The sequence below is a fragment of the Brienomyrus brachyistius genome, chromosome 1 (genome assembly GCF_023856365.1).
Source record: "Brienomyrus brachyistius isolate T26 chromosome 1, BBRACH_0.4, whole genome shotgun sequence".
Taxonomy (NCBI): Eukaryota; Metazoa; Chordata; class Actinopteri; order Osteoglossiformes; family Mormyridae; genus Brienomyrus; species Brienomyrus brachyistius.
This window is the reverse complement of record NC_064533.1, coordinates 54,149,551-54,162,941: the sequence shown is the minus strand read 5'-3', so window position 1 is coordinate 54,162,941 and position 13,391 is coordinate 54,149,551. Positions and strand designations below refer to the sequence as shown.

The window sequence follows — 13,391 nt, the reverse complement described above, 5'->3', positions numbered from 1 at the left end:
CAAGGGAAGCTAATTAAGTTTTCACGTTAGTGATTAAGGAATCCCACTGCTGCTTAGCGGGGATTAGTGGTGTTTTTCAGGTTTCAGGAAGCTTAGGAGCCTCGGATTTCTCTTTGGGCGATTCTTTGATTTCATGCAGTAGCCAGTGAAGGGAATAATATGGAAAACAGTCCAAAATGGGGACATTAAGAGAGGTTTAAATGGTCAACTTACGCCTAAATAAAAGACATGATTTCTTTGAGAATATCGATCTGGATTCTCTGGAGGCGCTCTGCGCGTAAATGTGGCTAGCGTGGGAGACGGCTGGTTAATCCACGCGTGCGTACGTCTAGGCATCTGTGTGCCATGGTGTTGAGGAGAGAAGCTGTGCTAATCTATGTGATCAACCAGGCTCAGCCATACAGTATGTTCACAGAGCTACAAATCCCACGTCTGGGACGAGATCCTGTTCTGTGACACACATCTGTGGCCCAAATCCACAAAGCACATCCTCATTTCCCATGACAGCGTGATTCCTCTGTTTATAATTCAATTCCAGCCAATGTTGCAGTTATATTTTATGGCAGCAGGTACAGTTAAGTTAAACTCCTGATCTGAAGGTTGGGGCTTTACGTCCTCTGGAGAGCCTTGCTGTAGAGCAAAGTACCTATTTAATTTGGTCAAAAATCAGCTGCAGCAATAGGTAAATTTTTGTATGTTTATCAGAGTCAGCTAATTACTTAATTCATAATGAGTATAAATATTGACGAAGACAGGCTACGTCAGCAGAAAGACTGATTAGCACCAACTGCGTTTAACATCTCATCACTATGGAGATCAGTACACCCACGCCACACTCCCTGCACGCACGTGACATTTCTGGGAAGCCCTGTGGATGGGGGAGTGGGGATATAGAGCCTGACCCGGCGGATCCTGCTTAATACTCTCATCCTTCCGACCCCCTCAGCGCGCAAAACCAACGAGTTATTTCATTTCGACAGCAAGGTGGTAATCAGTGGTTACCCCCCACCCTGGGCTGATGGGGGGTGGTCATATTATCTGTGTTTTTGTGATGGCGTCAGCTGGCAAGCAGTCAGTTCCAGGTCCAGTGGTACTCAGTGGCACTCACTGCTGCAGTACGCCTCGTCTGAGTCGTCGCCACAGTCGTCGAGGCCGTCACAGAAGCGGCTGTTGGCCACGCAGTGCTGGTTATAGCAGGCTCTGAAGCCTTTCCTGCAGGATCTGTTATCTGCTCCAAGCAGGGGAGAAGAAAAGGAAAAGAATAACATCAAAAATGATGGAGATGAAGAGGCGAGCACTTCCATGGAATCATGGCGGCTGAAAGCCCCCATCCTCCGACGAGTGTAACTTGATTTTATTAGGCAGGGCTCAGGGAGGGGGTCTCTGGCTTGATCTTCACAATCTCCCTCCATAGCCCAGAAGGTCAGTGGGGCTGATCAAGTCCTTACCACAGTACTGCATCTTCTCATCCGACTTGTCTTTACAGTGAGCTATTCCATCACATGTGAACTGATAGTCGATGCACTCGCCGTTGCTGCATTCGAACTCTGTGTGGATGTCACAGGTTGAGTTCCTGGCTGGAAATAGGAAATACAAAAGATTGAGATGGGTTATGGCTATGTCCGTGGCAGGCTAGGACTCTACCTCTTCTGCTTAGGTTGTGAAAACAAACCGCTAGCCACCTTTCTCAGTCTGCAAAATTTTATAACGGTTAGTGGTTCCATCTGGTCTTCCCAATGCTGTCCCCCCCCAGAGTGCTGACCACTTGCCTTTAAAGGGATCCTCAATGCTCCATAGGCTGTACTATCGAATTAAGCATAAGTGCATTGTGCCTACTGCTCCCCCTCCCCCCCAAAAAGGTAGGTTGCAAGTGAGAATTACTCTCAGTACTACTGAATGCCACAAACACTTCCCCAAAATACATTTCCATAACAAAAAATGGCAAACAGGGATAGAATCACAATCACATTCTTTCATTGAACTTTCAGATAAATAAACACTCTGTTGGCATGCAAGACCAATACATCTTGTGAATAAGGTGATAAAAGAGTGAGTCGATGGCAGATCCGAGGAAAGGGGGCTTACACACGCATCGCTTATCTTCCAGGAGCACACGCTCCCCCCGGCAGCTGCAGTTCACTGTGCCATGGGGGGTCAGCAGGCAGAGATCGTGACAGCCCCCATTCATCACCCGGCAGGGGGACGATTCACCTGCAAAAGGGGGAGCAGGAAACAGCAGCGTTAGCCTCCTGGCTAATGACGACCCTTCCCATGCTCCCCAGCAATGGTCTGGCTTGTAAAGACCATCACCAGCGCAGGGTTTCGGATCAGGCTGTAGCCTTGACCCTGTTGGCAATCTCCCAAAAGGGCATAGACCCCACGCTCTATCACACATAGACATACACATGTTTGTTATCATATCTTTATGGGGACTCTCCATTAATTTCTATGGGAAAAACCCAAATCGAAACCTTAAGCCCTACCCAGCTATAACCTTAACCATAAGTAACCAAACAAAATACAAGATTTTTGGCATTTTAATTCTTTTGGTTGCATTCACAGATTTTTATAAAGTTGAGGTTAGCCTTCTGGAGACAAGATAAATGTCCCTACAAAGCAAAAAGTAATCTGGTCCCCACAATGGAAAAATTACAAAAATGTAATCACACACAAATACACACAATCATGCACAATCAGACACACACAAACGAACACAGATAATGGCAACTCCAAGCCTTGTCTGATTTAAAAAGTCACGCCAGCATTGCGACCCATGCCTGGCTCTGACTGCGGTACCAAACCCAGGGATCCTGAGAAACAGGACCATTTCTTAAACTGCGTCACCTGCAGTTTTCACTGAACAGGACCATAGACAGTGTCTTGTGACACCAGCTGGTGAGGCGGACCAACGCTGGCCATCACACCAATGGGGGGGAAGGCTGCATCCTATTTTCATCAGAACCGAATCATCACAACCTGCATTTATGATTATACAGCATACATGCGGGGGCATCCGCCTTGAGCGTTCCGCACACATTGAGAACATTACGCAAGCATCGTCTGGCCATGACGAGCACCCTTACTGAGCCGCTGTCCTCAGTGTCCTCGCTGAGCATAGTGCTCCGGCTGTCAGGTGGCCACCTCTGTCAGTCCGTCACGCCAGCTGTACCGCTCAGATAACAGGGGATGAACAGCCAGCGGCCCCAATCTGCTCATATGGCCGCCTCCAGGCTGGGCTACCGAGGAGAGCTGGCATCTCCAGCCAGCGACAGGAGGTGTCCTCATTTTCCGAAGTCTGAGGGGGTCAGACATGGGCCGCCTACGTGGCACTGGGAGGTGGAGTGTTCCGCTTCCCCATGTTCAGCTACCAGTATTGCCTGATTACTGATAACAGATGAATGCTAACCATTCATCTAGGTCAGGGAACTGTGGAGCCTATCCCAGGCTGGGGTACACCTGGAATAGGATACACCCAGGATGGGGTATACCTGGAATAGGATACACGCAGGATGGGGTTCACCCAGCAAGTATGATGCAATACCAGGAATTATAATAAGGGGATAATCAGTGACATTAGCAAAAGTAATGGGTGAGAGCGGATGGCTCATGTCTCATGTTTGTAGTGTAACATCTGTGCTGTATTACTCAGAGATTGCAGGGTTACAGGCACTCTGTATACTGACTGACAGCAGGCCGTATGCCAGGGATTCATAGCAGGTGCTCATATCTGAACCTCCATGCAATGACATGTAACAGGGGCTTCTTATGGGATGTAGGGTTATGTTTGGAGCCAAGTTATCGCAAAGTGAAGAAACTTCCCAAACCACCAGCTTCTTAAGTTTAGCAATGCAAATCAAGCAAGAGAAGTGGTGTAAAAAGCTGTGACCTCTCAGACTTCCAATGAACTCTACACCCAACATAAGCCAAAGAAAGTGGCTAAAGACAGTGGCTAAAGAGAGCTGCTAAAGAGAGCGACTAAAGGGAGCAGCTAAAGGAAGAGGCTAAAAGGAGCAGATAAAGTGAGCAGCGGCTAAAGGGGACTAGCTAAAGGGAGCGGCTAAAGGGAGCAGGTAAAGAGAGCAGGTATAGGGGGAAGCTAAAGGGAACAGGAAAAGGCTGCTGGAATGGACCGTAGTGGGAGCACCTTCCCCACAAAACTAATGACACACATGGCTGGAACTGTAAGCACCCCCCTAGTGAGCCATGATTCAGCTGTCTGGGGTGAGGAAGGAGGTGTTGACAGGGCCTTGCAGGCCTGTTACACAACGGTGGCTAACACTCCCTGGGATAGCCGCGCCCACGACGGGCAGGATGATGTAAGCAGTCGCTAAGAGAAGCTGACATGCGGACAGGTTTCCATTGCAGTCCCGTGGTATGTCAGGCGGCTCGGTTAGAAATCTCTGCCCGCAATCAGAAGCAACAGAACGACAGACGGACGCAGCGTTTCCATCTCCAAAGCCGGGGGGCCCATCCCCGATCTAATCTGCCCCCCCCCCCCCCCTTAAAATTTGCTGCTGATGCCCCCAGTCATGTTGATCCACTGATCTCATAGCTGACGATGTAAGCGTCACACAGTAAAAACTGCCACGGCGATCAAGGGGGGGGGGGGGGGCACCGTCATAATACATCGAACCAGAACTACGGGCTGATGGGCTAACCTGCACCTCCATTCATACACATGCACACACACGCGTGCACACAAGCTCGCACACACGCACACAGTTCATATATCCCTATCACTATGGGCATTCTCCATTCATTACTACGGCCATAACCATAATCCTAACTATAACGACCTAAACCCCCATCCAGCCCTTTAACCATAAGTGACAAAATAAAATAGAATTTTGTTAATTTTACCTTTTAATTGCACTCACAGACTTTTTATAAAAATTGAGGTTTATAGTGTGGGAACATGAAAAACGTCCACACAATGTGTTAAATGCAAACCTGCACACACACACACACACACACACAGTAGGGGGCAGGGCACGGTCAGAACAGGCATACTCACAGCTGGCAGATTCGTTGGCCACAGCGATTATTCCCATTGGCTGCTGGGGAATGTCAGCTCGGAGCACTTTGGTGTCGCTCCCTGTGTACTTATCAGAGCGCAGCACGGCCCTCCGAACCCAATCTGACCAAAAGATGAAGTCGCCATAAATAGCCAGGCCGAAAAAGGTCCCCGGCCCTGACTTCACAATCACCTACGATTTGAATGGAGCAGAAAAGCACATAAATTACGGTTGGGGCAGCCGGCCGGAGAACGAGGCGTTACTCACTGATGACAATTCACAGGTAACCCCGCCATGCCCTCACCCCGCCCCACCCCACCCCCGCCACCAAAGGTGCATCTTAACTCTGAGCTGCAGACTTCTTCCCATCTTTAAACAAATACAGAGCTTCATCACATTACAGCATGCACAATGACACTTCACACGAGGGCTGAGACAAGGCATATAAACAGTTTCATAGAGATCATGTGACCATTTCTCTGTGTCACATGGCAAGAACCAGCTGTAACTGAGGGGTAAAAGTGACAGTGGGGCCGGGATACCATCCACAGGCAGCTTTCCTCACAGAGTCCATGTAGATAAATGAACATGGATGGCAGGCCAATTTACCAGGAGGGTTTTCGCAGGGCACGATACAACGTCTGATGGGGACGTTTTAATTGCAGAGTTACGCGCCACAATGGCGAAGCTGACGAGCTGACATGCTGTAAAAATCGCAGAAGGGGTTTGTTTCTGTCTGTTACCAAATGAAAGCTTCTGGTTGTTTATATTCATGGGGTAATTTTCTACAAATTTTAATTTATAAGTCAAAAATCTGGCTTTTGTGGGCTTTCATTTGTGGGCTTTTTGTAGGATGCAAGAGTCGTGTTTTATACCAGGCTGCATGTCTGATACACAAGTCAGTTTTTATGGTTTCAACTGAGTAGCTCTTATTCTGCACTGACCACCTTGTAAAACCACAAAGAGACTCATCTGTTTATCAGAGAGAGTCTGTAACAATATGAGAAAAAGAAAACAAAGAAGAAATTGCTGTTTTCCAGCAGAAAGTCTGATTTAGGGCTGCAGTTTCCATAGAGCGTTTCTGAAGGTACTGTCAAGCTGGTGCTGCTGCAGTTTCACTAGGGACAACCCGCTGTGCGACGAGCGGTCGGACACAAACGGAAAAACCCCAGGCTTTTAGAGGGCACAGGACGGGAAGAACTGCGAGGCGATGACACATTCTGGTCTCAGTGCCAGGATTTGGGCATATTACCCATAATCCCACGCTGCGGGTCTGCAGGGCTGTCAGAGCGAACGTGGCACTTAGTTTATGGTTGACCTACACAGTCGTGTGTCTCTGAGGGTGACGTGTGACCTGAATTACCCCAGCGGTTACAGCAAGAACTTTGTCAGGAGTTGAACTTGTTTACAGCTAGATTGTACAGGAGCAGAGCATTTAATTAAAGTGAGGCAGCACCTGTAAACCTTCTAATGTACGGACAAACAGCCCCTGGCAATCCGATGTTATTGGACGGCTAGTTTCAAGGTGCTACACTAAACCAGAGCGCATTTCCTCGGCAGCCCCGGAACGGGAAGCAGCACGGAGATCATTAGCATCTGAGCGAGAGCTGCATTTTCTGTTAATGATGCATTCCGGGCCTCAATGACTGTTGCTTCCCGTTCCATGATTACATGAGAGTGGCTTGCTATCAAACCGGCATAATCATCATCATCGCGATGTGCCAGGCCTGCCCAAATCATCTCCATGACATGCAGGCTAAGATGACCGCAGAGAGGAGCAGATGAAATTGCGTCCTGTTTACACTCCTGTCCGTCACGGTATAATGCGCCATGCAGCTGACTCGATATGTATCTGTCCCCCTCCCCACCTTTTCGCCACAGCCCCCCCATTACTCAGCCATTAGCTGCGGGCCGCTCACTGCTCTGCCCAGCTTCATTTTCACATTTTAATTGGTGAAGCTGACAGGCTGGTACGTGAGGGGCATCAGCAGACCGTGGAAGAGCACCCCCCACTGGTCAGGATGGTAATTGGGATGGACTTGGCCCTAACTCAGAGTTTCTGAATCATGGAGACATTAGCCATTAGGCAGGTGGCGGTTTTGCTGGTGGGGGGTTTGGTGGGGGGGGGTTGCTTTTAGGAGTTACACATGGCTTTTTGCTGTGAGTTCAACACGTCTGCGTACATTGTGGCTTAGTGTTCTCCCTCCCAGAGGCCTGAGACTTCAGAGGGGGTAATTACAGCCTTAATTAAGCATTCCAGCATTCCACCTCTGCATATCAACGGCCACATGGCAGCACCAGGCCACAGCCCTCGGCTGTGGAGTTTCCACAAAGCTATCGACTCACAGAAAACCGGAACAGGAAGCAGCTAAGACATCCTCACAAGAGGGAATTTGTCAGTGCAGGAGCGTTTTACTCATTTTCGGAACAATATACTGGCAATCAAATTACCCATCAGCAATTTGCAGTGCTAAAAAACATGCAATTAACCCATGGATTAATTATAGCGTTACAGTTCACCGCGGCGCATGTTGTACGATGTTTTACGTATTCTTTATTTTGATTTGGATCAGGGTGGAAGGAGATGGTCCTCTGGCCATCTGTTCGGAGGTCATAGGTCAGCTATTTGGTTCTTTCATTCCTGCCCTTAGGTTTGGACCAGAGCACATGCTAGTATGCAAGAGGGGTCAAAGCGGGCCCACTCACGTGCCGCTGGGATCCATCGTACTCGCAGCGCTCTATCTTTCCCAGGCTCCCGTCAGAGAAGTAGAGCTTCTCGGCTCTGTGATCAATGGTCAGCCCATTTGGCGTAACAATGTCCGAGCCTACGATAACCTGGATGCCACTCCCAGCCAGCGTGGACCGGACGATGCTGGGGTGCTGCTCATTCCAGTTGGTCCAGAACATCAGGCTGAGAAGAGAAAGAGGGCCACACCCGGTCAGATATATTTTGGCCACATACAGGGGATCTGCGCTCCACTGAAAGAGGCTCATTCATCTTTAGAATAATGTTCATTTACATACACTTATGCAGACAGACTAAGGATAAGGGGTACACAATCACCACCAATCTAAAGTGCCAGGCAAATCCTGAGACCTACTGTGTGCAGATTAAACACATTTGTATTTACATTCTACTTATTTAGCAGACACTATTATCCAAAGTGACATACATTTTTGAGAAAGCAGGGTTAGCCACGGTCTCTGAAGCAATTGGATATTTAGGGCTGTTCTCAGGGGCCTAACTGCGAGTCCACCAATCACAGCACCCCAAGCCACTGAGCCACACACTGCCCTCTCATTCACATACCCTGATGCTCAGGTGGAGGACTGTGTTGGAGCCTTCACTGCTCCGGAAGCTTCCACACGGCGACAAGGGAAGCTGCCAGTTACCAAGGCAACAGGGTCGGAGAAGCAGTTTCCGAATCAGGAGGCTAACAGCCCCACCCCGTTTCAGCAGGGAGCATCATAGGGTGAGGGTTGGGGTGGGCTGATGGACTGCAGCTTATCTGGGCTTTTTCACGATCCCATTCGGCTACGTGGTTAACAAGGAGGAGCCAGCAGAATGCGGTGGGTGGTGGCGCGAGGCCCCCATTTAAATGAGGCACTGAGAAGGTTGGGTGAAACTCAGCCAATCAGGCGACAGAGCACAGTGGCAGTGGTGCCGCTTCAGCCACCGTCACGCGCGATAACCCTCAGCTTGTCGGGAGAGGCACACTGGGGGGCTGTACTGGGAGTCCACATGCCCAATTTAACTGTGACCATAAAGGCACAAGAAGTCAGCTCAGCTTATCTGTCTGGGGGACTTGACCAGTAGAGGTCAAACCCCAGGTACTTCTGGAACCATCCTTAAAAGAACTTTATTCCCCACAACGCGAATCCTGAACATCTGTCATTTTCACGACTGTAACAGAAACTGAATTCCACAGGCGTCTCGATACCGGTGTGTTACTGGAGGTCAGAAGGATACAGGTTAGGGTCCCAGGATTCTAGGTGTAAATGTGGCCTCATTTATTGAGTGTGTGTGAGAAGGCACCTCATAATATAATACAAAGAAGCTGCTTTAAATGTAAGTCAACGAATGGTCCCATCCCAAAGAAAAAAAGCAATTTTGGCAATACAGTGATACTTTTAACATGCTGTTAGCCACGTGGTGCAGTGATGCATACCACAGACTGTCAGAAATCCACTTTTTTAATTAGATTCTGTCTCATTGGCTTTCAGGAGCAATGTACTGAGCATCAATAAAAATGCTAATATAGACAGACGGGGTCATTTCTGGCGACTGTCCATGGTGGACAGCACTGCGCATTCCGCACACTAATCCCCTGGTGTAATTTGATTAGAAAATAAAGAATCTGGGGTGAGGCTCACAGAAAAAGTTGAGAATCCCTGATGAGGCCCGAAGATGAGTCACCGTCCTGCTTTAATTAACTGTAAACATTTCAGGTCCATTCGAGAATTTGCTGAGGGGCAAATGTGGGAGGAGCTTGTGAGGCTATGCAATAGATGTGCTTCAGCCTGGATCCACAGGACTTGATGTAGATGCTAATATTACTGCAGTAGTAATGTCATCGTTTCATCTCCAGGTTATCGAATGGGGAAAAAATTCCACTGCATGACAAGACTGATGTTTTAATAATATCCTGCGGGTCCAGGTTCTGACTAACCCGTTTCTCATTCTACTGCAGTTTGCTCGTGTCTCCGAGGGGCACCTGTGCATCAAATGAGAGGTTGCTCACACTGCAACTGCTAGGGGAACATGACTCTGCAAGATCTGAGGAGATGCTGCAGTGGGGGGTTATGGTGGCACTCACTTCTGACATACATCCAGCACCAGGACGTGGGGGTGATCCTCCTCGGACATGCGGACCACCACCTCCCTGGTGAAGGCACCTGGCCGGCTCTGGTCGATGGTGTGCCGACTGATGGTGGAGGAGGTGGAGCTGGTCCAATACAGAGTGTCCCAGGGCCGGTGGTAGGCCAGACCTTCAACCGAGCCCACGTCTGAGAGAGCCAGAAAACAGAGGGTGGGCAAAACCACATGAAACTGGGATGATCAGTCAAACAAAATGACCACATGGAACTCAGATAATTACATAGAACCAGAATAACCACATGGAACTGGGATCATCGCACAGAAACGGGATAATCACAAGGACCAGTGAAGAACACACAAAACCAGGATGACCAGACAGAAACTGAAGAGCTACAGGATAATCATACAGAACTGGGAAAGCCACACGAAACTAATGTGATGCTCAGTACTTGCAGATATTACCTATGAATATTAGCATGGTAGCATGGAATGATTTCATGGGCCAGCATAGTCTATTAGCCAATAGCAGAAAGACTTATGTGAGGTGTGACTGGACATAGAGAACATTGGAAGGGATTAAAGCTTTTTGACTACATATGGGTTACCTACATTTTGTCTCAACCCCTACTATGTGGGTCAATAAAACTCATTTTAAATCATTATATAATGTACGTAACAAAATTTCTTGATAGTTCATCCTCTTTAGTACCAGTGTCAGAATTCAGCTGAGACTAACGAACTGGCAGCTTCAAGTGACTCCTGGACATAAATGCCAGGCAGGATAACTGTCCCACACAAAGGTGATTCTACACCTGCACAGCGTCAGGTGATTTACGAAAGGCACCCACGGTGAGATCAGATCATCTCGTTCCTGTCCGCCATCCATCACTGCTCACGGCAGCTAATGAAGATAGATTTCAGGCCTCGAAGTGCAGGAGCTGCCCCACTTCTCCACCAGTGTACCTTCTGGGCCAGCCTCCTGGCCCAGTACCAGCCAGGCTCCCAGTCAAGCACCATACTTAAGGAGTTAAGCGTTTCTTAGCTGTTATACCCAAGAGATTAAGGAAGCTTCGACAGCTTCTCTTAGGACAGTGCATAATGCATAAACCCTAAAACTGGAAGCTAAGGAAATCTTTCAGGATCATCTACTAATCAGCTTAATTTCAGGAAAAATACTCAACTGTCCAAATGAATGAAATACTGTAACTGTAAGCTACTTAGGACACCTTGAATAAAGTATTTACTACAATGTTAAATATGATTAAATAAAGTATATTACTCTAAGGCCCATCAGATTGTGTAAGCAAAATTAAAATGAGCTCAAATGGAAAAATATGGAACCTAGTAAAAATAGCAATGGTCTTGGGACAAGTTTCCTGTGTATCAGAAACTTTGGGAAATAATCTGTATTATGGGTGATACCAAAGGAAGGCCAAAGGAAGGTACACATTTGCTGTGACTGTTAGTATAAAACAATCTGTGAATTGAGCGTTAGTTACGTAAGAAGTCACTCTAAATGAAAGTCCAGCAAACAGACCCTAACCCCATGTCTGTGACCAGCACAGTCCAGAGAAAGTCCCTTGGAGCACATTTCTGCGAGCTAATGTTTGGTACACTAAACATCTCCTGACTCTACTTATTAGCAACTTTTTCTAGATTTTGAAACATTTGGAGGGGGGCTCCTTTTTGAGTGAGGCCACCTCTTAATTCGTACGTGGATTACTCATTTAGCTGGATGTAACCGTTGACGATCTGGCATGATTCTAGATCAGCCGGTATTTCGAAACTCTTGCTGGATGTGTTGTCATAGCAGCACATCCTGATCCTCAAACCTGCTCGGAGCAGGTTTGTTCTACGTAAACAAGAATTAACTCACATACTTAATCAGTGTTGGTGCATGGAAATCGGTTCAGTCATGGCCTCGCCATTCATGAATGAGCGACCAATTGATATCGGTGTGCAAATTATAAGAAGAGAATTTCATATAGAGAGGGTTTTGCGCGATCGGCAAGATCCATTATTGCTCCCGGAGGAAATTCTTTGCAAAAGATACCGCTTTAGCCAAGGGAGAATATTGTACCTCAAAGCTTTATTAGCACTTTATATTCAAAGTTAAACTATGCGAAGTATATAATCATATATGATTTTTTTATATCAACAATTCTTTAAATGGTTATATAGGCTACCAATATTTACCAGTTTGAAGTATACTCTTGTACTTTAACCTGTTCCCATGTTCTCATTGTGCTTACGTTTGATATAGAATTATGACATATTAAATGATAATTAATCTGACACATAGGAAATGAAATACTGCATTCAGTAAGTACAATGAACACTACTTCCGCGTTTAATTTGTCGGACACTTTTTGCCAGCCATCTTTTCTGGTTTGGGCCGCTTTTGATGTGTTTCCTTTAGTACATATAAAATTTTTTGAATTCATCATACCCCTATAATAAAAGGTCCTGTTCGGATTGCGTGAAAAATTGTGCCCTGTTTTTTGACGTTTTGTGGAAGCCAATGAGAGACTTGCCGATCAAGTCTTCTAGACTCGATATATACAGTATGGCTTTTCAGTCAGGTCAGGCGCGCGCAATTGTCTCGGATGACTTGATGCAGCTAGACTAATCTACTACACAGCTGCGTTTGAAAAACCTACTTATCCCGGATGAGTTTCACCAGCATTAACTCATCCAAGATGAGGCATTTGATCTCGGATGATTTAAGCGACGTACGGAAAATACCACCCCAGTGCAGGAGAAATGCAGAACTTCTATTAAATACAGAGCAAATAATTGAAATTGGAAAATCAGGTTGATAGATAGATGCACACAGTACAAGACACTGTACTGTGGGTCCACTACTGCCACGTAAAGTTGTGTCGGAGAAGATAAGAGTTAGCCTTCTAGAGTGTAATTGCTCTTTTTGTACACTTTTTGTACAGTTGTGGTTACTCTCTACCTCATTATACTCATAGTTTTGAGTGTACTTCATTTGTTAATTTCAAATTCGCTCGCCATCTTGCGTTCGATCAAAACCAACATCTGATGTACGACGTCAACATGAATACATCTGACGTCAAACTGACGTCGTGAAAACGAATGTAATACTACACCAGTTTTTCTGTTAAGTAAAGTACTGTGAAGTACTCCTAAAGTAGCTATTTATTTTCCACGTCAGCCGGTTTAAAACGTCATACATTTACATCGATTTTTAACTGATTCGCAATTCGTTACAGGCCTAGTCTTGATTGGGTCTCTCACTTGGACTTGGTCTTTCCTCAGTCTTGACTCCAAAGGTAGTCTTGACTACAGCTTTATGTAAAACCCAAGGTACCTCTGAGGTAGGCCTCACGTGTCTGACTGCAAACGCAAGCATCAGAACCCTGACAGCTCGGCATTCTGGGATTACGCTCCAGTAGTGTGGCGATTATGTACCATGGGGCTTAATTAGCCAGACATGTTTGACTGACGCACTTGCATTCCTTCCATTAAATGGGTGGCCGTTTTTCCCATTTTGCTTTTCTGGGAGAGACTGTCACTTGCACTGGGAGCAA

The 13,391-nt window shown here is 46.9% G+C and overlaps 1 protein-coding gene across 6 annotated transcripts in view; it reads right to left on the bottom strand.

The window, feature by feature from the left end:
* The window catches only part of LOC125746278 (low-density lipoprotein receptor-related protein 1B-like), a 279,046-nt gene that overhangs the window by 67,705 nt on the left and 197,950 nt on the right, over positions 1-13,391 (bottom strand). For all 6 annotated transcript variants that reach the window (XM_049020071.1, XM_049020079.1, XM_049020089.1 and 3 more), the window contains 6 exons: positions 9,833-10,022; positions 7,722-7,926; positions 5,015-5,207; positions 2,086-2,211; positions 1,449-1,577; positions 1,109-1,228 (listed from right to left, as the gene is read on the bottom strand). In XM_049020071.1, coding sequence (XP_048876028.1) covers positions 1,109-1,228; positions 1,449-1,577; positions 2,086-2,211; positions 5,015-5,207; positions 7,722-7,926; positions 9,833-10,022 — 963 coding nt within the window. The remainder of the gene's footprint in view (positions 1-1,108; positions 1,229-1,448; positions 1,578-2,085; positions 2,212-5,014; positions 5,208-7,721; positions 7,927-9,832; positions 10,023-13,391) is intronic.